The sequence below is a fragment of the Phascolarctos cinereus genome, unplaced genomic scaffold (genome assembly GCF_003287225.1).
Source record: "Phascolarctos cinereus isolate Bilbo 61053 unplaced genomic scaffold, phaCin_HiC Scaffold_8;HRSCAF=390, whole genome shotgun sequence".
Classification (NCBI taxonomy): domain Eukaryota; kingdom Metazoa; phylum Chordata; class Mammalia; order Diprotodontia; family Phascolarctidae; genus Phascolarctos; species Phascolarctos cinereus.
The window spans coordinates 26,372,477-26,397,906 of NW_027556291.1; the positions used below are offsets into that span (position 1 = coordinate 26,372,477).

At 45.8% G+C, this 25,430-nt stretch overlaps 2 protein-coding genes across 3 annotated transcripts in view; one reads left to right on the forward strand and one right to left on the reverse strand.

The window, feature by feature from the left end:
* Positions 1-9,170, forward strand: part of ZDHHC15 (zDHHC palmitoyltransferase 15) — a 75,612-nt gene extending 66,442 nt beyond the window's left edge. For both annotated transcript variants that reach the window (XM_020964541.2, XM_020964543.2), the window contains one exon: positions 1,872-9,170. Coding sequence is in view for 1 of the 2 variants with exons in the window: in XM_020964543.2 (XP_020820202.1) it covers positions 1,872-1,897 (26 nt within the window). In the remaining variant the exon portion in view is untranslated. The remainder of the gene's footprint in view (positions 1-1,871) is intronic.
* Positions 9,171-11,901: 2,731 nt separating this feature from the next.
* The window catches only part of UPRT (uracil phosphoribosyltransferase homolog), a 35,693-nt gene continuing 22,164 nt past the window's right edge, over positions 11,902-25,430 (reverse strand). The window contains exons 2-7 of the mRNA XM_020964601.2: positions 23,248-23,290; positions 19,996-20,065; positions 17,770-17,832; positions 15,131-15,292; positions 14,424-14,522; positions 11,902-13,239 (exon numbers count right to left, since the gene is read on the reverse strand). Coding sequence (XP_020820260.1) covers positions 13,133-13,239; positions 14,424-14,522; positions 15,131-15,292; positions 17,770-17,832; positions 19,996-20,065; positions 23,248-23,290 — 544 coding nt within the window. The 3' untranslated portion in view covers positions 11,902-13,132. The remainder of the gene's footprint in view (positions 13,240-14,423; positions 14,523-15,130; positions 15,293-17,769; positions 17,833-19,995; positions 20,066-23,247; positions 23,291-25,430) is intronic.

Genomic DNA, 25,430 nt, shown 5'->3' on the forward strand with positions numbered 1-25,430 from the left:
GATCCTGTTTGGGGTTTTCTTGACAGAGATACTACAGTGGTTTGCCATTTCCTTCTCCAGCTCATTTTTACAGATGAGGAAACTGAAGCAAACAGGGTGAAGTGACTTGCCCAGGGTCACATAGATGTCTCGAGATCACATTTGGTCTCAGGTCTTCCTGACTCCAGACCCAGCACTCCATCCACTGCGCCATCTAGCTGCCCTTGAAGGGAACCTTAGTATAGAATATATCAAAGCTGGAAGGGGACTTAGAACAGAGAATGTCAGAGCTGGCCACAGATCACAGAAGGCCAGGGCTGGTGAGTCCCTTACAACTGGCATTAGAAAAGAGAGAATCAGAACTAGAAAGGATCATTGACCGTGGACTTCTGAGGGCTGAGAGGGGCCTCAGAAGAGAAAAGGACCTTATGAAAAAGCATGTCAGGGCTGAATGGAACCTCAGAGGAAATCAAAGCTCAGAGAGAGCTTAGAAGAGAGAATGGCCCAATTGGGAGTTACTTTAGAACAAGGAATGTCAGAGCTTGAACAGACCTTAGATCAGAGAATATCACATCCATGAGTGACTTTAGAACAGAGAATGTTGGAGCTGGGGGTTCCCTATAACAGATAATGTAGGAGGAAGGAGAAAGGCAGAGGTGGGAGGAACCTCAGAACAGAAAATGTCACAGATAAAGAGAGACTGACTTTAGAACGTGGATCGTCAGTGCTGGGAGGGACCTTAGAAGAAGGAATGTTGAGGCTGAAGGATGTCTCAGATTATGTTGATGCAGGGATGGGCCACAGAAAAGAGAAAAGCTGAGCTAAGAGGGCCCTTAGAACAGAGCATGTTAGACCTGGGAGGAACCTTTGAAGAGGGAATAACAGAGCTAGGAGGGAACAGAAAATAGTGAAGGTTAAAACCAGGACATGCCTTTGAACAGTGTCAGATCTGGGCAGTACCTTAAAATGTGCAATGTCAGCTCTCAAAACTCTCTTCAGAACAGGGAAATCCAGGGGCAGCTAGGTGGCGCAGTAGATACAGCACTGGCCCTGGAGTCAGGAGGACCTGAGTTCAAATCCAGCCTCAGACCAAACACTTCACACTTACTAGCTGTGTGACCCTGGGCAAGTCACTTAACCCCAACTGCCTCACTTAAAAAAAAAACAACAAGGAAATCTGTATCTAATAGAAACCATAGAATGTCACAGCTGGAAGACATCTTCAAACATGGACTGTCAATTTGGATGGTAATTAAAACAGTGAAGACAGGGGTTGGGGATGCCCTAAACCAGAGAATGAGGCAGCTAGGTGCCTCAATGGATAGAGCGCTGGGCCTGGAGTCAGGAAGACAAAGCCGGCTTCAGTCACTTACTAGCCATGTGACCTTGGGCAAGTCATTTAACCTGTTTGCCTTAATCCACTGGAGAAAAGGAAATGATAAACCACTCTAGTATCTTTCCCAAGAAAACACCATGGACAGTACTGGGAAGTGATGGTCCCCGAGGTCACAAAGAGTCAGCCACAACCAAACAACAACAATGCACAGAATAAGGCTAGGAGAAAAGTAGAGCTAAGTAGGACCTTAGAATAGAGAATGTCAAATTCAGAAGGGACCTTCCATGTAGACCTGAGAATATCACAAAGCTTGGAACATGGACTCTAAAAGATGGGTGATATCAGGCCTAGAAGGGGTCTTAGAACACCAAGTGTCCCATCTGGGAGGGACTTCTCTTTACAAATCACTTTCCTTATAGCCCCATGTAATGACGAGGAAATTGAGGCCCATCAAAGTGATGCGACTCACCCATAAACTTGTGTCAGACGCAAGCTCTGGCTTCCCAGCTCAGTCCTTCTTTGCTCACTCAAGTATGTCTTGTTCTTTTGTTCTCAGGCCCCCATCACCTCTCCTTCCTATGAGGCTGGCAGAGTTCAAAATCTGGAGATGCCCAGTGTTCAAAAGGACACCACGGTGGAGTATGATTGGATTCAAACCCTCGCAATCTGGAAATATCCCATCCCATGCCTGATGTGCCGATGTTGCAGGGCTTTCCAAGTCCTTCTTTCATGTTGTGACTGGCCACTGGTCCAGGCCAATGTGCCCTCATCTCTTTCCCCTTTATCCCCCATCAGTGAGGGCCTTAATGCCACACTGGGCTTCTTTCCATCTGCTATGGGAAGCCCAGGAAGCCCCTGCACTGTGATGTGGGAGGGGCATTTGAGTATGTCTGCTGCATGCGCCTGTGTGTGTGTGTGTGTGTGTGTGTGTGTGTGTGTGTGTGTGTGTGTGTGTAGAAGTACATGTATGGGTGCAGGCTGTGTACAGAAACTGGCTGATCACCAGAAGAACCGAGATTCACAACCAAGGCTGGAGCATGGCTTGGAGCCTCTGTGTAGACACAAGCTTCCCTGTCCCCCCACCCCCACCCCAAATTGGCTGAGCTCTTGAGTGCAACCCTCAGACCAGGCAGGACCTTCCAATTTCTGAGAGATCTTCACATGCTAAAAAGGCTAGGGAACTGAAGCACTGTGGGAAACCTCCCCCAGCCCATTTTCCTTCCTCAGCCTCAAGCCCCCAAGTCTAACCCCAGCTCAAATCCTTCCCCCCAAAAGAGACAGTGCTCTCACCAACCTGCAGCTGCTCAGCAGGGGAGGATTTCAGCCTTATCCCACCACAGGCCCAAGAAATAGGATAACACCATATCCCAGCTACAAAGGATCACAGATGTCATCCTGTCCACACACACACTATCCCTACCTCTCATCAAAGCTGAGGAAACTGAAGCCTTGAAAAGAGAATAGATTTGCCTACCCAAGTCACATATCAGATGCAGGATTTGAACCCAGGACCTTGGACTCCCAGTCTAGTTGATACAGGAGCTAAAAGATAAGTTCAGAGCAGATTCAGGGCAACAAGTGTCAGATGCTCAACCTTCCCCCCAAAAAACTGTTTCCCTCCCCAACATGTTTCCCTCTTCCCCAACACATTTTCCTTCCCCTCACAACACGTTTCCCCACTTGCACACATGCGCACACGCCTGCACACACACACATGTATGCACCCTGTGTTCTTAGACTTTACAAACAGGTTTAATGAGGACCAAGAAATGATTGCTCTGAACTGTGGGCTTTCAGGACAATTTTTCAATCCTAACCTTGTTCTTTTCCTAAGGAACAAGTTTCAGACCTACCATTAGCCCTAGAGCTCCCACCATGTAAACACTTTTGTTTACTCCCCAGGGGTTAGCATATAAACATTGATAAACTGAGCAGTAACTTGCCAGTCCTTTCTTTGACCTTTTCAAAGCTTCCCCGGGAGCTCTGCCATTAGGACGGCTCGGTAGTTTCCATTCATTGCCTTCTTTCCTTATAATCAGCCTCTCCCTAGCCCTTGGTGCAGTGTGTGGACGCTAAAGCTGTTTACCCTATCCTAATACCTTGGAGTACTGATGCATTCAGCTTCCCTGGCAAGCCTCTTGTCCCCAGCTGCCGAGAGCTGAGCAAAGAGAAGGCCAAGGCCTCCCAGCCAGCCTTCACAGCATGCATGGCTGTGGGATGGAGCTTCTGGAGCTGGGCTTTCATCAAAGCTTCCAGCTGCTGGGCCAAGCTCCAGGGAAGCTGAAGCCCCATGGAATGGATGGCCCCAGTGGTTTGGGGCACACCCAGAGCCCTCTGGCCAAGGCAGCTTCAGGAGCAAAGCTCAACCGTTATGGTGATGGTTCCCTCTGACTACTGGCCAAAGTTAAATTTCTTGGTCCTTCAAAAAGCCTGAAGCCAAATGACAGCCTCAGAAGACTGTGGACTCACAGCTTCTGTATGTCACCTCCAGGAAGGGAGAGAAAAGCCCACTCTCCCCTACCTGGGCAGATTTTCCCCTTCCCTCTCTTATAGACTGGAAGCACAGGAGAGGAGGTAGATGAAGATCCACTAGTCCCACCTCCCTCACCTTAAAGGCATGCAAACAGAGGCCCTGAATGGGAGAAGGTCCTTCGGGGAGGCAGCTGAATCGAGATTTGAACCCAGCTCTTCCAATTCCCAATCCAGTCCCCTCTCCACCCTACCATGCTGCCTTTTCTGCCAGTGGTTCTGCTAAAGCATCTACTACCCCCAATCCCAGGTTAGGTGATGTCTCCCATGCCCTGGCGCATATTAGTACTCCCCTCCCAAAAGTCAAGTCACAAAGGCCGTGCCGAGGAATCCTAGGAGAGCAAGCCTCTACTGGAGGGCTCCCAGAGCCCAATAAGGCATTCTTGGCACCATGGTTCCACTGGCATCCAATCCGCTCGTAACCTTGGCTTTCCAGAGGTCGCCATAGGGCTGACCGCTGTACCAAGCTAGAGGCCCTGCTGAGAAAGAGATAGTACGTTTGCTTAGAATCCTAAACTGTACAGACTTTACTTTAGAGCTGGAAGGAAGCTTAGCGATCGTTTGACCTGGGGTCCATGAACTTGCTTTTTTTGAATATTTTGCCGACTGCATTTCAGTATAATTGGTTTCCTTTGTAATCCTACATATTTTATTTTACGCATCTAAGATGATGATTTTGAGAAGGGCTCCACAGGCTTCGCCAGATTGTCCGAGGGGCCCATGACACGACAAAGGTGGAGAATGCCTAGCCTAGTTGGAGCCCACTGGAACAGGCCTGTCTTTCTTATGGACTTCATGCCACTCGGTGCTCCAGCCATTAGCCCTCATCTCTCACATCTGTGCTGAAAGGTGCTAGTCTATCTTCTGTCCTCGCCTCAGTCAGTCCAATACAGGGCTAGAATGAGAAGTTGGACCACCCCAGTATTACTAAATATCCTGTGATCACATGAGCCCTTAATGCCTTCCTCCTTTATGGGGCAACAAGATGGGGATGACTTTTTTTTTTTTAGCTAGAGAAATGAAGGCTCAGGGAAGTTAAGAGCTGTCCAGTTAGGCAAGGCTGGCTGTCGGGAACATTGTGGGAACATTGTGGGAACAGATACATTAAGGGACTCCAGGCCTTCTTTCGACAAAAGGGCCCCCAACATTCTCTACTGGTGACAATCACCCCCTCTGTGCATTCCTGAACCTTGACTTCCGAGGGCAGCTAAAAGCGGAAAGCGTCAGAGGCTTTGGAATCAAAGACCCCAAGCCCATGGCTCAGCTCTGCCACTTTCTGGCTCTGTGACTGGACACTGAGTTTCACGTCCCTCATTTGTAGATGAGCTCAGAGGTCACTTTCAGTGCTAGATCTAGGACCCAGGATCTCATGTGGGGTCACATCAATGTTGTTTGGTCACGAACCCTCTGCCAGTCAGAAAGCATCCCAAACAAGATGATTGAAATTCTCTATGAGACAGTTTTCTTTGAAAATTCATGAGCTCCATAAAACCAGTGGGAAAGAGAAAATAGCATTCAGAGTATGAAGGGTCATTAGAGAACATCTGGTCCAAGTGTGTCCGTTAACAAATGAGGGAAAAGGCCCAGAGAATGTGGGATGTCATTTGCCTGACAACCCCCAGCTAGGAAGTGGCAGAGCTGGGATTTGAACCTGGGTCTTCTGCCCCCAAATCTAGAGCTCTTTCCACCGTGTCTCAGTTGGCTTTGGAGGTGCAGTCCATTTGCATTTGTTTCAACGCAGCCCGAAATGTACAGTATCAAATAGTAGCTTTTTGCATGCAAATGAAGTGCAACATACCAAGGAATAGGCGCTTCCAAAAAGCACATAGCCAATAACCATTCACTTCCCAGAAAGGGCTGAGGCTGACTCCAGGAGCATACTACAAGTAAGTTCATGTGCTCTATGGGAGGCAGCCAGAAAGCACCTTCCCCAAGTTATGGGACCATCCTCGCAGGCATTAAAAAGAGATGATGACTGTAATGACCAAGCAATGGGCTTTCTGTAGCAGATATGGGGCAAGAGGAGATGGTATAGTGGAAATGCCTTCGGGAAATAACCCCTGTCCCAAACCTCCCACTGGCTAACCAAGCTAAAGGTCTGGGGGCCCGGACAGGAGGCTCCTGCTCTTTCTCTGGAATGTGTTCAGGGGACTAGAGAGAACTGCCCCTCTGAGCAAGAAAATCAAGTCACCGTTCACTCAGCAATGAAGGTCAGGTTGCCAATTTGCTACTGATACTCCCCTCCCCCAATTTCTTGGTTTCATCTGTGCCAATGTGACTGACTGTATGTGGTGCTCTGACTTGTGCTACTGAGTATTGATTACAAAAGGCTGGCAAACTGTACTTTCCCATGTTAATCTATTAAAAGTATGTGCATGGGGTTGTTATTTCTTCTAGCTGATACTGTGGTCTCATTAAAAAGTTTTCGTCCACTTTCTGTCAGTTTCCACACAGCCCATTAGATGGAATGGAATACAGTGTGGGGTTCATGTACCCCCAGGTATCTGTCACACTGATTCCACTTACAGAATCCTATTCTGTCAGAGCTAGAAGGGACCTTCGAGATAACCAAGTTGGTCACCAAGACCAACTCCCTTGTTTTACAGCGAAGGAAACTGAGACCTAGAGAGTAGAAGCAGAGAGAGGCTGCTAGGCGGCACGGTGGATGTTGGACTTGGGAGTCAGGAGGCCCAGGTTTGAAAATCTGCCCTCAAATATTTATCGCTGTGTGACCTTGGACAAGTCTCTTAACCTCAATCTGCCTCAGTTGACTCATCTGTAAAAGAGGGATAGTAATAACACCTATCTCCCAGGGTTGCTGTGAGAATCAAATAACAACACTGGACGGTATTTTGCAAACCTTAAAGCGCCATAAAAATGCTAATTATTGATCATTATTATTGTCTACCTTCATACAACTGGCAAGTCTCCCTACTTGCCTCTAAAACCCCAAAGTTCCCCTAGCTTCTCTTCCCACTTTCAGAATGAACAAAGCTTAGAATTGATTTCAATTCGGGCCTTTATGTGAATTGAAGTTATTTAAAAGTCTAAGACAGGCCAATTTCAATGGAAATGTTCATTTCTACCCATCTGGCCAGATAGGGTATTGTGCATTCAGAATCTATAGACTGGCACACACACGAGGGAGGGGCTGCCCACAAAGCCTGGGTTCAAATCCCAGCCTCTGGTACATACTGACTAGGTGACATTTGGCCTCTTGGTGGACTTGCCTTGGTAGGGGGAGCTTCCACATTGGGGACTTCCTATACCAGTGCAATCACAGACCTGGCCCTGCTCCCTTTGGACCCACATGGATGAGAAAACATTGTGTGTTCCTATTCTTCCATTTTACAAACGCCAAAATGACCTTTAAAATCCACATGGATTGATCCCTCCCCGCCCCTTCCCAATTCAATGAGCATTTCTCTTGTTTGCCAGGTACCAGGTTTAAAACCTAATTTGAACCCGCAGTACCACTAAAAAAGTAAGTGACTTGTTTTTTCTCCTTGCCTTTTCCTCTCAAAGCAGACAGCCCTGAGGAATCAACCAATTATTTTTTAAGAACGTGGATTGGAGGTGAAGAAAGACCCTTCACCTTCAAGAAACTTTAACAACTTAACCAGTTTGGCCCATTGGCAGAGACTCACACACCCAGCTGCAGAAAAAATGTGGCAAAGTCTAAAAGAAATCCCACTGGAGCAAATGGGAATTGGAATGAAAGTATAGAAAAATCTAAGGATTTGCCCAAGAACAGCAAACGCTGTTGGAAATGATGGCAATTGAGAGATGAGAGAGATCAGTGCACTGGTCAAAAATGAAGGTCCTCTCTGGCAGGGGCAGGCTGGGGGTGAAGGGGTGGGGATGGATTAAAGAATCATTAAGGGTCATTAAGGAGAACTAGAGGCTAGGCCGAGTTGCTAAAACTCCCATTTAATCCATTAGCTTGTGATTTCCCCCAAACTCAAAACTTTTCTCTCACCGTGCTTTCAATCTATAGACACTCAAGTTTTAATGATGAAAACCACAGATTCAGCCTCTAGGATTCTCCTATTAGTTAAGTGGCCCAGAGAGGTAACTTCAGATCTCTGCTTCTGGGCCTGGTTATTTTCAAAAGAGAATCACCTGGAGTATGTGCCATTGCTAATCAACCCCATTTTCTCAAGTACTGTCCTTTCTCATGGACTCTTGGAGATTTCTACTTTTTCCCTGCCTAAAGGATCTGGGGAAAGTTAACTGTCACTAAGATAATTGGACCTAGCATAAACCTTGCATTTTTAGAAGGTTCACAAGAGATGCTGAGAACAGCTAACTATAGCACTGAAATAACACCTTTAGAGTTGCAAAATGAGTTACAAATATTATCTCATTTGAGTCTCAAGCCTGGGAGAGGTAGGTGCTGGTATTATGCCCCATTTTAGAGATGAGGAAACTAAGGCAGACAAAGGGTAAATGACTTCCCCAGTTCACACAGCTAGTAACTGTCTGGGGCTGGATATGGACTCAGGTCTTCTAGTCCCCAGGTCTAGCACTCTGCGCGATGGTGCCACCTCGCTGCAGCCGACAGCTCTCCCCATTAGGCAGACTGAAGACAGATCCTGGGTATTCTTTCTGGTGCCAGCTAACACAGCTCTCACTATACTAAACTTTCTGCATTACTAATAATCACTGCCATCAGCTGTGCCATCTCTAGTCAGTGGCAGCATGGTAAAAGCTGGAGAGAAATGAGGAGGGCAATACCTCTCTTAAACCCAGCATCATCCAATCAAATGCTTATCTGCCCCTGTGTACATCCAACCTGTGCTCAAGAGTTTCCAAGGCATATTAACAGGTAGAGCATGTTATCCCCAAGTTACTCTTTTCAGAACATCTTGTTTACCATTTGGTCAAGTATTGGCATGGCCAGCGCTGAGGACAGGCGGACTCCTGAGGTCCCCCCCCACGATCTTCCAAACTGGGGGACCAAGCGCTTCTCCTTGAAAGTAAAGCAGCCAAAATGACAGCTGCTGGAGTGTTTAGTGATATTTTTAGTGATGCTGACACTGGTTTTTAAATATTTAAAAAAATGGATTCTTGTGAAAATTTTTCTGCATAAAGCATTATGTTCATTGTTTTATTGTCAAGCCCTCACCATTTATTGGTTATTGGATGCTACGTGCATAAGGTTTTAATAGTATCATTACTAAGTTCGTAAGTTTCAGTACTGTATGTACAATATTTTGGTGTCATTTTCTATTGTGTTTGGATTTGTTTCTTCTGTAGGAAATGTACAGAGTTTATATGCTCTTGGGCAGTTCACTGCATTAAAAACAATCTGGTTTTGACTAAATTGCTCAAAGTTTTTTGAGTTCAAAGGCTCATGGATCTCACGCTAGATGGGACCTCAGGGGCCACGTAAGGGAGCCCTACATAAAATGACAGGGTGCACTAGATGGTCCCTGGGTGGCAGGAGGTTCTTTGGGTAAGCCCTTCAACCATACCCAAAGTTACTCAGGCCCAAGTCCTCTGACTTCAGAGCTAATGCCCTCTTCCTCTGCCAGAATTATGCAAACCTGAACAATTCTCCCAAGCCTGAAGAGTTCAACAGATCATGACATTTGGTGAAAAGAACTCCAACTGCAGAAAAGAGGCAGGGAGAACTATATCTCCGGGGTCCTTCTCTGCACCTCCACCCTTGCCTCCCTTGGGCCTTCCACGTGATAACCAAGTTAGGACTACTCCAGTCACAGAACGATCCTTGGGAACCATCTAGTCCCATTACCTTATTTCACAGGAGGAGATAAGTCTGGGAAGATGAGCTTCAATTTAGTTCAAACATTAAATGCCTGCTCTGTGCCCAGGCATTAGGGCAGTGGTCTCCAAATGGAGAATGAGAACATGGCTCGAATCCCACACTCTCCTAGTTTGTCTACAACACAACCACATCAGCCCCATAACCAATTATAGCTCAAGCCCCCTCCATTCCTTGGTCCTGCCCCTCCCCACCCCAACATCCCCATCCTTTATCTTCCAGATCACCTTGTAGCTACTGCAGGCACCCCAAAGGGCAAGCTGGGGATGAGGGGCCCCAACCCCCAGGCCAGTAATAGCCAGTAGCCCTCCACCTGTAGGCCTGCATGGCTTCCAATATGCATCACAAATCTCATTACATTATCATTCTCCCCAAACCTGCTCCTCTTGCCCATCTGTCTCTTTTTCAGAGACCACCATCATCCCAGTCTCCCACAATCCCAATACCTCTTCATGCTTGACCCTTCATCAGCTGGAACTGTTCTCACCAAAGTTACCCAATCCAGTGGCCTCTTTTTATTCTTCATCTTTTTGACCTCTAGCGTTGATGACTTTCTCTTTCTACATACTCACTCTCTCCTCTTTCAGTTGATGAAGACAATGGAAATGTATTACCTATCAAAACTCAGTTGCATGCTTAAAAAACTTTGAATTTTCTAATCTGATAAGAAATCTTCCGAATGAAGAATTTCACTGAGTTTTGTATTATTAATACAAAACACTTATAAATTATGTAATTATATAAATAAAACACATAAATATAAAACTATAATCCCTTTTGATTAGTTTATAATTGATAAAGATAAAGAAAGATAGAAATTCACTAGCTGAACTTCAAGAGAAACTTTTGCATAATTGGTGGATGGGACTGAAAAAATGAGTATTATAATTTAGTAAGCACAGCCCAAGACACACTTCTTTGAAGGGGATCCGTTTATCTCTCTGAGTTCCCTTGTTCAGCTATGACAACCACTCAAATCAAAGTAAGCTTAGGCCCAGACCTTCAAATCCCTGTATCACAGTGGTAAGTCAAGATTTTCAAAAATAATGAAGCATATTCAGTCCCACTGCTCTCACCAAAAATATCATCATTAATATTTTTAGTGAGAAAAAAGGTTTTTCTGCACCATTCTTAAAGATTTGCAAAATATCACCTCATCTTTATCTCATCTTTTTCAAATTGCTACTTTCTGTGTAAGATTTATAATGTACATAATTACTAGTACAGTAGCACAGACATATAATTTATAAATGAGTAAATATTCATATATGGAGGTGGGTGCTCAAAACTCTTTTACCGATAGGTGTGTGTGATCAAAAGAGTTTGGCAACTACTGCACTACATTCGTAAAGACCTAACTGGGGTCAGAGGAGAATGGTGATGGGTCTAATACCAAAATGGCAGGTACTCTTTTCCTTGAAATGCATTTTCCTATGTGAGTGAATAGGGACGAAGCTAACACTCGGAGAATTCACTTTTACCAATACAACAAGGCCACAACAAAGAAAAGCTAAGCATCAGTTTAAAGCAGCACTGGCCTTGCTATGTAACCCTGCTGGTTCCCAAGGTCCTGAAGGTGTCAAAGTACATAAGTGACTGCCAGTTATTATAACTGACAAATTTACCCAGGACTTAAACACATATTCTTATTGTTCCCCAAGGTACACCCTGTGAGGTAGCCAGAGGTGGTAGACCAATTTACAGAGGAGCAAACTAAAGCACAAAGATTAACAGGTAATACAGCACAGGAGAACAGGGCTTCACCCCAGGTTTTCAATTCCAAATCCCGTGTTCTTTCCCCACACCCCAGCTGCCTCCCTAAGAACACAAAAGCCAGATGGGCCATAGAAAAACTGCAGCGTAGACTCTACCATCAGAGGCATCACATAGCAAGGGACTGCTAGCTTTCTGCTAAAGAATCAGTGTGGCACAACCAGAGAAGCAATGAATTTGGTCCAAATACAGGCTCTGTGGCTTTCTACCCATGTGACCGGTGACAAGTTCCTTCCCCTCTCTGGGCCATCTGTAAAATAAAAGGGACAAACTAGAAGAAGATGAGCGCTCACGCTGTGCATCAGCTCTCAAGCCCCTCCCTGCTCCCACTCTGCCCAGCAGTTCCTCTCCTCCCGGTCAGCCATTGCTGACATTTCTCTCAGCGGCTCAGTTCTATTGGAGATTAAGTCTTCCACTTCAGAAAAGCAGCAGGTCACACCTCAGCCTGTGTTCCCACAAATCCCTAATGAGTCAAGCAACCAGCCAACCACCACTGTTAGAATTGTGGGGGGTTTTTTTTAATATCAATGCAAAATACAGTAAAGGTTTTTACAAGTAGTTGACCAAGAAGCTTTTGTTTCAAAAATGATTCCTCTCCATTGTGGAAGCCAAAATAGCAACACCTGCAAATTATTGGGATTATACAAAACATGACCTTCTTTTGTCCCATTTCAGCACATCTACAAGTGACAAAACTTGCCAAATGACTTTTCCAAATCACAGTCTTCAAGTAAAAGAACATCAATATGAAATCACATCATTTTAATTTACTTATTGGCCAGAAGACCAAGCAAGAAATCATTCTGCCTGCCACCACTCCCCCTGCCCCCGACCCGCCCCACTCACACCCATCCATCATTTCCTTTCTCTGGATTGATGCTATTTAACTGTACTTAGCCTTCCTGTGCTGCCATTCTGACTTCCCAGGGGTGTTCAGTGGGGGTCACTGGCACAGCCCAGTTGCCAAAATGGTTTCCTTTTCCTTCACTGCCCAGCCAGCCACGCACTGCTTGGGAAGTGGGCCACAAAAAAAATAATGGACCAGCTGAAAAGTCAAGCACACATTCGGGGCCGACATCTTGGGTCTGCCAGCTGAGCATGGACAGGAAAGAAAATGAGGGCTTCCAGAGGCACTCAGTTTTGTTTATAAGTCACCAAGAGAAAGAGCCAGAACTGGGAAAGTGGAGAAGAGAGGAAGACGGAAAGTGGGCTTAGACAGAGACACACACAGACACACAGACACACACACACAGACACACACACACACACACACACACACACACACACACACACACACACCCCTCTCTCTGTTTCTCAGGGGAGCAGAAAGCAAACAGAACACAATGCAACTCCCAGTGGGCCTTAGAGAACTGACTCTTTTTGGTTTTATTTGTAACTACAGGAAACCTCAGAGCAGGGCAGTCCAGAAACTAGAGAATAAATTAATTCACTGAAGAGTCCAGTAATTTGCATAAGCACATTATTAAAATTCCCATCAATTCTAAGAGCTGAGTGTGCCTCATTATTGCACTTGGTTCCAACAGTCAAGAAATAACCAAATTAAATGAAGAGACCGCCAATATTTCCCATTTGGCCCACAAAAAAAAAAATTTAAACAGCCCCTCCACCTCACTGTCTCATCCCATTCCCCAACCGAAATAGGTCAACAAGAGGAAACTCAATACACTCTTATAATATTGTACAGGGGAACCCAGTGTTCCTCGAACTTAATCTGTTCCAAAATACTTCTGTCCAAAATGTGTTGGTGCAACAGGATGGACCTCTGTGGTTAAAATTGTGATGTCTGGGAACTCCTGGATGATCGACGTGGCACCTTGAGAAAAGGAACAAGGACAAAGGAAAACCAGTATTATACCGGGACTGAGCGGGTTGGTTGGTTTGAGAGGGAGGGCAGAGTAGTGGGCTAGCAGAGGATGGAGAACAGCACTGTTTCAGAAAGTGTGAGCCCTGACACTCACTCACTGGCTACATCAGTCTAGAAAAGCCATTTTGCCCCCTGAGCTTGAGTATCCTCATCTGTAAAATGGGGTTAATATTTGCCTCAATGATAGTATTTCCATGCTTGGAATCAAATGAAACCCAAAGTCATCAGAAGTATTTCATGCTCACTACTTCCTCCTAAAAGGGAACTGACTTTCCAGGCTCATCATGCCTCCTTTGAGAGGGAAGCTCTCTTCCACCCTATGCCCAGATGCCTGCCCAGCCAGCAACAATCCCTCCCCTCCACCTGACCACTACCACCAATTGTCCTTATCTTTCCTTTTCTGTGGGACTTCAAAGTGATGCCTCCCAGTCCTCAAATTAACTACTGCTAAGCCCTGCTGCTCACATTTACAGAGCACTCTGTACTTTCTCCTTGACTAAAGTATCCCATCCCCCCCGCCACCAACCCCTCACACCATGTGTCATCATGCCCTAGCAATGAATTTAGGCAAGTTCTGGTAGGTCCTACCAAGCTAGAGAAGCTTCCAGGTCAGGTCCAGCAATGAAAACTCGCAGCCTAGGCAAATGGTCAGAGGTTCATCTACAGGCTAGCCAAAGACTAATGTGGTTCTCTTGTTCAGTCTCACAAAGAGCACCCACAGAGGCAGAGGGGCAACAGAGGTAATGGCCAAGCTGACGGAAGCACACACATCCTGACAGTTATAAGATCAGTTTGCACAGAACTTTTCCCCCAACCCTCTGAGGCAGGCACTAGAAAGTAGGATGCTCCCCAATGGACACTCAGAGAGACTACCAAGCAGCAGACCCAGGATGGAACCCTCCAACTTCTGACTCCACAACACTCAGCTGAATCACAGGTGTCTACATTTCCAAGTGCTATTTCTTCCGATGGCTGGGCAGCCAGCACATAGTTATTTTAAACACACCGCCTGGGGATACTTAACAAGAAAGCAAATAAAGCCAGGGCTTTCCATAAGAGAAGCTAAGCAGATGCACATTTCCCCATTCTGTACCTCATCTGGAGTCCCATCCATTACCCAAGTCAGGACTTACCATGAGGAGTAGAAAAGAGACTGAGGACAATGATGACACTGGGTTGAACACCATGCTCTATAAGGACTTTTACAGCCTCAATGACAGTATTTCCAGTACCTGAAATAAAATGAAACCCGAGGCCATTAAAATCCTTTTAGGGTCACCTAATTCCTCTTCAGGAGTCTCTGCAGCTCTCTGGTGCAGACCATAGGCAAAACTACACTGGAAGGGACCTATTATCCAGTGAGGGGATCTCACTATGTGACTTCAGAATCTCACGCCCAAAGCCAACCTTCAGAAGCCCACTGGCCCGTGCTGTGAGCAATGTGAGTCTCAGAATCAGGGTGAAGACCAGAAAAACGAGGGATCACAAAGACGACCCACAAAGATAAATCTTTGAGAAACTCTCCACTGCCTTCACTGGACTAGAGAACAGACACAGTGCAATGCTCCTCACATTCTGTTTCTTTTGCCTCATCACATCCCTTGCTTCGATGCGTACATTTAAAGACAGAAAATCCCTTTGGAGCTAATGAAGTTTGACTACTGTATATTCTGATATCTGGCAATCAATTCACACATGAACTGCCCATGTTAACTCAGAAGCCCCAAGAGCAGCAAGAACCAGAACTGCTTTTGCCTGGAAGGCTGCCAGGCTGCGAGTCAAGCACCAAAATGAGCCCTCCCTCACCAAAGGTTCCAGAGCACAATGAGCACACACTCACTTAGGATTGGATACATCAGGAGGACTTTCCTCCGGTAAATGTCTGGGGGGAATTTGGCATAATAGACTTTGGCTCTTTGGGTCTCCTCATCACTCTGGATCAGAATCTTTCCAATTCGGATTGAGCGGCAGCAGTCCCGCAAACCCTGCTCCATGGCCTCTCCTGAGGGCAGAGATGAAGAAGAACAAGATGAGATGAATAAAGCACCCACCCCAGGCTGTTGTTACAAATACAGAAGGGACACCATCAAGAAGATGGCAATGCTTCCTCGGACATTGTCTGAGGAGTCTCCCAGTGCCTTGCCCAGAGCAAGAGCTCCAATAAGCTAAGATCAGCATTCTAGAATGTTCTAGAATGGAACCATTTGGTTATAGGTGTCACCTATTAAAGCTAGCTGTGTTGCAGCCTGCTAGAAAAGAAAGTGTTACTAAAGAAAAAGAAAGAAGTGAGGTGCTAGTGTCCAAAAGGCCTGAGTTCACTGCCTAGCTCTGACACTGTATGTGGGGATCTGGCCAGGACACTTAGTGATGCCTCAGCTGCTATATGTCTAAGATGAAGGCAATAAACCTTACCCTCACTGGGGGGCCATGAAGTTTGAAAGTGCTATAAAAAGAGGATTGATTTCTTAGTTTTCATGTCTACTGTCACTGCGCTTCTGGGGTTAGCAAGGCAGAAAAAGCCCTGTGTTCTCTTGGCTCACGATCTTCTGTGATATTCCTAACATTTTTTCTTCCCATTATTTTAAATAAGATGCCTAAATCACCAAAACCTGGCACTTCATCTATGTGACAATGTCCTTTTCATTACGGTTAAGAATGAAAGATTCCTGGGAAGGGAATGGGTGTTAGAAACCAAAGATGATTGGCTCTTAGAACACAATGTTATAAAGACTGTCACTCGGTGCAGCAATGAATTAATTTAGTGTCGAAGAGGCTTTTCCAGCACACAGTGAATAAGGAGCAGCTGGCTGCTGGGTCGGGTTTTTGGGTGTTGGCTTTTGTTTGTTTGGGTTTGGTTTCTGGTTGGGTTTCTTTTTTTTGGGGGGGGGGGAAGAATAGCTTACTACCAACAACTATCACCTTAGCCTGGAAGCCAAAAGTCATTTTGGAATTTAAATTTTTTAAAGGGAAAAGGCTGCAAACAAAAATCAAAGAGAAAAGAAACAAACTAAAGGCTGCTAACCTACTAAAACCTAGCCCTTGCTCAGGACAAGGCTCTTCGTGGCAGGCACAGAATGTTTGTTGAATGAATAATGCCTGACAAGTCTTCCTCTCATAGCTTCACCAACTCAAAGGAGGTTGAACAAGATTGCCCAGGGATTAGTCAATATCTAAATGCCACCTTCAGCTACCAAGGCTACGCCTTATCTAGAACCAGGGGGAGGGCCGACTGGTCAGTTTTCAGGGCGAGCACTGACACCTCAGAAATCAGCAATCACTACAAATCAGGGCTTGGTTTATTGTTTTGTTGATTGCCCAGACTGCAGAAAATGGTAACAATGCTAATTTAACTTAAAAGTGAGTGTGTACACATTCCCACCCCCTACCCCCCAACCTGGTTGTTAAACATTTACAATACTGCTCTATAACCTGGCTTGAGCTCAGCAGGAGGGCAGTAGAAGGCAAAGGGAATGAAGGCATCACCAGACTGGAGGCCAACAACACCGACAATAACATCTGGCATTTATATAGCACTTTACAATGTGTAAAGTGCTTTGCATCCATTATGTCATCTGAGCCTCTTAAGATTCTGGCTTTGGGGGCAGCTAGGTGATGCAGGGGATAGAGCTCCAGCCTTGGAATCAGGAGGACCTGAGTTCAAATCTGGCCTCAGACACTTACTAGCTCTGTGACTCTGGGCAAGTCGCTTAACCCCATTGCCTAACCAAAAAAAAAAAAGAAGAAGAAGAAGAAGAAGGAAGATTCCTGTTTTGAACACCTATTTTTGTGAAAACTGCTCAAATGTCCCCTAGCCCATCCATGTTAATAAAAGCTATGAGGGAAATTCATAAAATTCCATCAGCTCCCAGGGTTTCTCCTTGGTCCTGCTGGGGAAGAAGCGGGGGAGAAGGGCCATGATCACAGTTCTATGTACTAATTACAAGTACAGAACTTCACTGGAGGCTGTGACCAAAGGCTGATCCTGGCGAGGGAGCACTTACGTACAAATATAACATCGACAAGCCAGTTATTGCCAAGAAAGTGGTTTTGCCTACATGGTCACACAATCATTTCGATGCTGAAAGAGACCCAACAAGTCGTCCAGTACAGCTGTCGCCTGACAATAAAACAAAGGAGCCCCACTTCCTCCAGGCTGGTACTAAGTCTGCACCATCTCCCTCCATCACTGTCTCCATGCCACCGCAGCATCCTCCCAGCCTCCCCTGCTCCTCTTTCTACGCAACCTTGCACATGCAGACAGGCCCCTGGGGAAGAGACTGCCGCTAAAATTAGCCAAGCTCGGCAACATGCCGGCCAGTACTGCAGAGGCACCAGCAGAGGAGGAGAGCTAGGGCAGGCAATGGAGAGAAAGAAACTGGAGCTCAGGTAAGCTGCAATTACAGAAAACGAACAGGACCCCGGGGGGGTGGTACAGAGGATGAGGGGTGGAGGGGGGAACCAAAGTACAGACAGACTTACCACTTCTCATTATGCTGACCCCACAATTCCCCTTCTCAAATTTCACTCCTTCATACTTATATCCTGTCGCAAAAGAAAGGGAGGAAAAAGAGAATGTTATCTTTTGTTATTGAAGCAGATACTTCTTTGAGAAGGGCCCTCTGGTTTAGGGGCAGAAGGGTGAACAGCCGCCTTCTCCAAACATAATTTCTCAGCATCTGAGCACAGTCCTGTGCCCAAAGAAGATGTTCAATCAACGTCTGTTTTAGGCAGTAAGAATGATAGCTAAGAGGAGGACAGACAGGGCCACAATGAAACCTCGTCTTCCATCCTAGGATTCCCAGAGGCTTCATGGCAAGACCTGGCTGGCCTGGGATCTGGATTCTACAAGAGCAGTGCCCGACCTGGAACCATCCAGTTGATTAAAATATACCATCTAGTATATTAAAAAGCCTGTTTATTGTGACACTTTTACGTGAAGCTTTTTAGAGTAACATCTCAACTCTCCACGATAAATCCCTGGGGAATTCATCAAACAGAGATAGGATTTCTTCTCATAGCGACATGGCTAGACTTGGAATCTGGAAGACCTGGGTTCAAATCCCACCTCTAGCTGTGTGAGCAAGTCACAACTTCTATAAGCCACAGTTTTCTCATCTATAAACAGGAATAATGATAATATTCACAGTACTGACCTCACAGGCCTGCTGTAAGGCTCAAATAATGATATAAAGATCATTAAGGATCAAAGAATAGCTATAAGGAGCTTTGCAAATTTTAAAGTGCCACAGAAATGTCCATTGTCAATATTATAATATGAGGAAAATGCCTGAATTAACAGAAAACCACTGAGCCTCCCTACTGCACCCTGAAAAAGGCTCTAGGACCACTTCCCTGTGCACTGCCTAGGATCTCAGAAGTCCCCTTTTCTCATTTCTCCCCAAGGTGAATGATGTCAGCTCCCTCTCCTGCCCTGAACACAAGCCCAGTGGCCGCTCTCTCCTCCTGGCCATCACTGCCTTGCACAGACATCTAGGCTGCTGCTGGTAATAAGAGTTTGCATTCTGAAAGTACTTGAAGATTCACAAAGTATTTTCCTCCCTCTGAAGTAATAGCCAGTATGAGGCCCATTTCACAGATGAGCTAGACAGATAAAAGGGCCAGCATTCTACCTGACACTGAGGCAGCAGGCTTCCACCACCCATACCAATCACAGAGCTCTTTGGGGTTACAAAGCACCCCATGCCCAGATCTCATTTATATCATCACAACAACCCTGCCATGCAGTGAGTCTGAGGATTACAACTTTGTTTGACAGACAAGGAAACTGAGGCTGACAAAGAATAAGTGATGTCAAGCTCAAATAGAAACAGGGCCATTTAACCATACCAGAAGGATCCCTGAAGCTGCAGAATGACTCAGAGAACCCCAAATGAACATTACCGAATGTTCCATTAGATTATTATTTGTTTTGCTCAATATTTCCCCATAACATTTAATCTGCTTCGGCCACACTCAGGAATACTGTGGCAAGAGTCTTCCATCCCCTGCCCCAGACTTAATCGTAAATAGCAGACCCAGCATGGAAACCTCTAACTGCCAGGCCAGGGCCCACCACTGCTGCCACACCCACCTCCAAGCTCAACAACCAGAATAATGGCTAGCATTTTATACAGGGGCTGAAGGGGTGCAGAGCACTTTAGTCACCTGGGGGATCGTGGGGGCTCAAGATAAGCCAGGGTAAGCAGCTTCCCAGAACCGCCCAGAGCCCTAAGGTGCCAAACTGTATTTTCAAAAGTGGGGAAGGAAGGCTGAGCAGAAAGCAAGGCACCTTTTCAGCTCTTGCCACCTCCACTGTTTAGTCTAATTATCACTCTTCTACCTAATGCATTTGATTGAACGCTGAGCCAGTCTCTCCCATTTACCAGCCGGTAGCTTGCCCACCGAGGTGCAGTTCTGAGCTGTGTCCCCACGGGCCATCGGGGAGACAACACCCGCCTAGTGAAGGATATTTATTAACCTTTAACTTGGATCGACAAGCAAACCATTAAGAAAAAGTCATGGCGCTAAATGTCTCACAGAGTTCATTAAGACGCTAAAAAGACCAGCTCCAGAGAGACACCTCATTGTGCACATTGATTTCTTTCAGGCTGCTTCCTTTCCTGTCCCACCCCCTCCTCCCATCTTGGCAGACTATTGTTTCTCCCACAAACTTTCCAAGGGATGGGAACCACTAGCCCCCATTACCTGTTGGAGTGGTCACTGTGCACTCTTTATATGGCAGCTGATTCAATCCCTCTTCCACAACAAGTCTGATCTGTAGAACAAAAGAAAGAATTATTGAAGATTTAATGAAGAAAATTGCCATCTGCCACATACCAGCCTCTAGTATGTTGGTCCCAAGGACTGAATGCCAGGCATCAACTCAGTATTATCTAAAGTAACACTTGAACCTTCGCAGGGGGAGGTAGGAGAAAGAGGGCCTTCCATGGCTCCGTCCACTCCTGTCTTAGAAGCACTAAGCTCATCTCATCTCAGCTCGTCACACACCCTCACTTTACTGAGGGGAAGCTCATGCAGAGGCAAGATTTGAACCCAGGTCCTCTGGCCCCAAATCTGGTGGTATACTCTTCTGTCTTTGACTAAGTGATCTTTATGGCAACTGTGAAATTTCAAACAATCTCTTTCCTTCTCTCACTCTCTCTCTCTCCGTCTCCTCTCTTCTCTTCTCTCTCTTTCCTCTCTTCTCTTCTCTCTCTTTCCTCTCTCTCTTTCTCTCTCTTCTCTCTCTCTCCCTTCTCTCTTTCTCCCTCTCTCTGTCTCTCTCTCTTCTCTCCCTCTCCCTTACTTAGGTAAAAAAGACAGTTGGTGTAAAGAGAGGAGCAGGGCAATTCTACCCCCAAAGGCTTCCTGGTGACTATTACAGGAGATGAGGAAGAAGAGCTGGGAAGAGCCTCCACAAAGAGGATCAGCGGCTACCCGAAGGGACCTTCTGACAAGAAAAGCTAGGCAGAGTCTGCACCACTCATTTTCTGCAATCAATATGACATTACTGATTGAAAAGAAAAAACCAGAGACAAACCTGGGCTTGGGCTCCATTATCCCAACCCAACAAAGGCTGTGCAGCCATTAAAAGGATCAATGCTAAGTGGTACAGAGCCCTTTGTCAGCCCCCAGCACTAGGCAGAGGGCCAGAACCCCAGGATCTCGGTATGTCATAGCTTCCAGCCACCACTTTTGAGGAAAATTTCTATTTCATATGAGCAAATTACAAGGCAAAGTCAGGATTCTTTCCTTTGAAGAGACTAGGGCTCTCTCCTGTTCTACCTGCAGAACAAGGTGCCTCCTGGGACCATCCTTTCAGCCCCCCCCCCCCCATACCTCAGCCTGGGACAGACAAATTGCAGAGAACCCTAGTCAGCTCTGAGCCCCACGACTCAGATGAGACCAGCTCAGTGGCCAGGAAGGGTAACAGAGCTGACTGCAGCTGTTAGACATTTTGCTAGCAGGGGCTCTCATTGACTGAGTAGCTAGCTGAATTCCTTAATACTAGGAACAGGGGCCACTTTCCTGAGACCAGAAACTTCAGGTCAACATTGGAAGAAGCCCAAGGCCCTGCCCTGAGTAATTCTCCCCTCCCAAGGTCATTCCTCCAGTCAATGTGACCCAGGGCCTCAGCTCTGGCTAAGACAGAATACCTTTCCTACTTGCCAATGAGTGTGGCCTGGCTTTTTCCAGGGGAACAGCCTTGAAGAAAAGCAAAGGCAGGGGCAGCTAGGTGGCACAGTGGATAGAGCACCAGCCCTGAATTCAGGAGAACCTGAGTTCAAATCCAACCACAGACACATAACACTTAACTAGCTGTGTGACCTTGGGCAAGTCACTTGACCCCATTGCCTAGCCCCCCCAAAAAAAGTAAAGGCAAATGAGAAGAGCTTCCTTTAGGAAACACCTGGCTTCTCTTCCATCCTTTCTCACAGCATCTGGCACCCAGTCTCTTGAGGTGGTACAAGGTATAAAAAGGAAGGCAGTTGAGCTGATCTGGGCTTGGTATATAGCCCCTGGGGGCCCAAGCAATTTTTACCTTTAAGTCTGAGATGATCAAGACCTCTTGTACATCATTAGTCTATGGCCTCATTTCACACATGAGGAAACTGAGGCCCAGAGAGCAATTTGCCAGGGTCACACAGTAAACAGTAGTCAATATTTTAAGCCAAATGCAGAAAAGTTGGTTGTGCTCTTTCAGCCTTGAGGAAAACTCAAGTAGAGTAACTAAAACCTCCAGAGAGGATAGGGCCTGTGATTTTTTTCATTTTCTCTTCCATTATCTGGCTAAAGTTACAAGGCTGAAACGCACTGTGCCTTGGCCTCCAAGAAGCATCAAGAAGGTCCTGGCCAGTTACCCCTCCCCCACCTCCAAGTGCACCTAAGAAATGTTTGTTGACTGATTCTAAGCAATAAACAACCCTGTTTTTCTCAATCCAACTTTGAAGCTGGTCACATACAGGATAGTTAAGGCAAAAGGCGTGGCCTAACAAACCTCCTCCGCATGAGATCAGAGTTATTAGGCCGGGCTAGGATTTGTAGGTAAAACCATTGAAGACAAACAATTCCCTGTTAGAAGGATGGTACCAGGAAAGTGTTTCCACCTACTATTCAATATATCCATGAGAAAAACAGATGAGAGAGCCCTGGCCCTGAAGTCAGAAGGACTTGAGTTCAAATCTGACCTCAGACACTTACTAGCTATATGACCCTGGGCAAGTCACTTAATCCCGACTGCCTCCAAAAAAAAAAATAGACAAGAGAAGCAGCAGACAGAACTAAAGCCCCTTCTCTGCCATGATCAAAACCCTCCTTTCTCCTTTAAGCAAAGGCCTTAGTCCTTGGGGGCTCTTCCTTTGGCTACATTAGATCCTCCTTTTAATTCCCATATACATGGTACTCGCTGCCCTGAGCTCTAAGAATTCCGTGGCAAAGGGCAGGTAGGTAGCACAGTGGATAGAACACTGGCCCTAGATTCAGGAGGACCTGAGTTCAAATATGGCCTGAGACACATAACACTTATTAGCTGTGTGACCCTGGGCAAGTCACTTAATCCCATTGCCTAGCCGAAAAAGAAAAGAAAAAAAAAAAGAATTCCCTGGCAGGTGAGGAAGCAGCCAGCCCAGCCTCATTTTACAGAGAAGTCAAACTGAGGTCCAGAGGGGAAGGGGCTTGCCTCAGGCCTCACAGCCAATGAGTGGCAGAGAAAAGGCTCAAAGCCACATCTAACTGGGGGACAGTAGGTCCTCAATGCTATAGAAAATGAGTTCACATGAACGACTTTGGGATGAAAGGGTATAAAGGCCAAATTTTACTCCAACCATAAAAGTAAAACTTCAAGAAGCTCAGCAGGCTGGCAACTGACTGGCAATCCCTCCCCCTTACCCTTGGGTAGCATTTGGCAGGTGTCACTAAGTCACAGCAATGAAACAGAAATGGGAACCCTCTACCTACCAAACGGTCTGCAGAAAACATGAAGTCCCCTCGACTGGCCGTCCTAAAAGAGAGTAGTACAATTTTAATGTAAATGACAACTTTATGGTAAAATATTAATTTATACATATAGTAATAACACTGATTATAACACCTGTTCTCTCTCTCTCTCTCTCTCTCTCTCTCTCTCTCTCTCTCTCTCTCTCACACACACACACACACACACACACAGAGCTAAAATCTCCTATGTGCAATGTCCAGATGTTTACCAGAAACCAGAGAAGCCATTTTTCTTTAATAAATGACACTGAAAAATATTTGTCCAGCATGCCCAGAGCAATTGGGTATTAAAAGGCCCATATCTTGGTAGAAAAAGCGTCTAAGATCAAGGGGCATCACTAAATCTATGCAGAACACAAACTGTCAAGAAAACTATCCACATAAAACTGGAATTTTCCCCCTGGCCTTCCTCCATTCTTCCTCTGTCCTGAAAGCCTGTAGCAAGAGATCAATAAAGCCTTCCTTTCACCGGTACCTTTCGAGAGCTTTTAGCTCCAAAGCCAAGCATTTAATGAGTGTTCCTTATGCCTTTCTTCAAAACCAAGCTCTCCATTTCATAAGCCATTCTGTTCTTGCTCTGCTTTTCTCTTCCTATGCATCCATCCTTTCTTATCCTGCAGTGCGTGCCTACCCATGATGAAACTGAGGTTTGTACTCCCACTGTTTAAACCAGAGCTCCATCTTGGGCAGACAGTCCCCTAACCCCATGTGAAAGGCCGTGCTACTGCTATGAGCCAAAACTTGTTCTCCTTATTTCTGGCCAGAGCCACCACGCCTCCACCAAACTGGCTTCTCTCATAAACACAACCATGCTGTGACTGATACTTGGAACTGATTCACATTCTGTGTGTTTATAGACCTCCCCCCCACCCCCCCGTCCATAGGACTCCGAAAACACACAGCCCAAGACACCCAAAAGGACATATGTGAAGCACACATTACTTGGCACACCATTTCTCTCCAGCCAGCCGTAGAAGCCACGTTCACTTTCTCTCACTGGGAGAAGCAGGGAAATGCTATACGTGCATACAAAGCCACTGCCAGCCTACTGTAGAGATGACCTAACTAATTTGGCCCCAGGATGCTTTGGGCTTGAAACATATCGATGGACCTCAGAGATGCTGGACCAGGGGAAGGGGTGGGCAGTACTGATCACTTCCAGGGGAAAGTCAAGGATATTCTGGAGCAAATAAGAGGAATTACAGAAGCTGATAAAATCTCAGAAACCATCTCACTTAATCCCAACCTGAACAAGACTCTCCTTTATAAGATACCCAACAAGTGTCATGTAGTAAGCCTACGTCTGTTTAAAAAAAAAAAAAAGAAAGAAAATGTGTTGCACATTAATAGGTATATATGTATATAAAACGCCTGTATTTTTTTCCTCCATTAAAGCCCTCTTCTGATGCCTCATAATAGTGTGGAGGTGAGCCTGGATTCTCAAAGTCGAAGCCCGTGGATGCCAAGCTCCGGCAGATCTGACATGCTGGAAACGCCCAGGCTGGATAAAAAGGGGCTGGCTTCTCACTAGCAGATGCATGGTCAGCAAGGGGAGCCTTTTCCAGACTACAGTAAGCCTGAGGGTGAGGGGAGGGCATCCACACACAAGTACTAATGATATGATTTCTTATTTCCTATTTTTTGAGGAAGACACAGCATAGGCACCAACATTTCTCACTAATTTCCTAATCATATTGAACAAAACTGTTTAGGTAAGTCCTCTACGATATCAACTATGATAGGACAATCAATATCCCAGGACATAGGCCATATATTCATAATTAAACTACAATTTCTCACCCTAGAGGGTTCAGCTCACATGCACACACACATACACTCACCCCCTGAATCAGAGCCCATGTTAAGTACCGACTTTCAATGGCCACACTAAACCTTGCTGCCTTTCATTTCTATAATCTAGCTCTATAACATTCCTGTTAAGGAAGGAAAGGGCAGTGAAATACTAATTTCATGTGTAGTTCCCTTGCTGTATTTGCTAGAGCCTGGACTAGCTTTTATGTAAGAATTCTCACTAGCAAACACAGCTCTGCCTAGACAATGGAAAATCTTTAAAAAAAAAAAAAGAATTTCTATCATTTTCTTAAAGAAACATAGAATGCAGATAGGGCAGCTATATCCCTTGA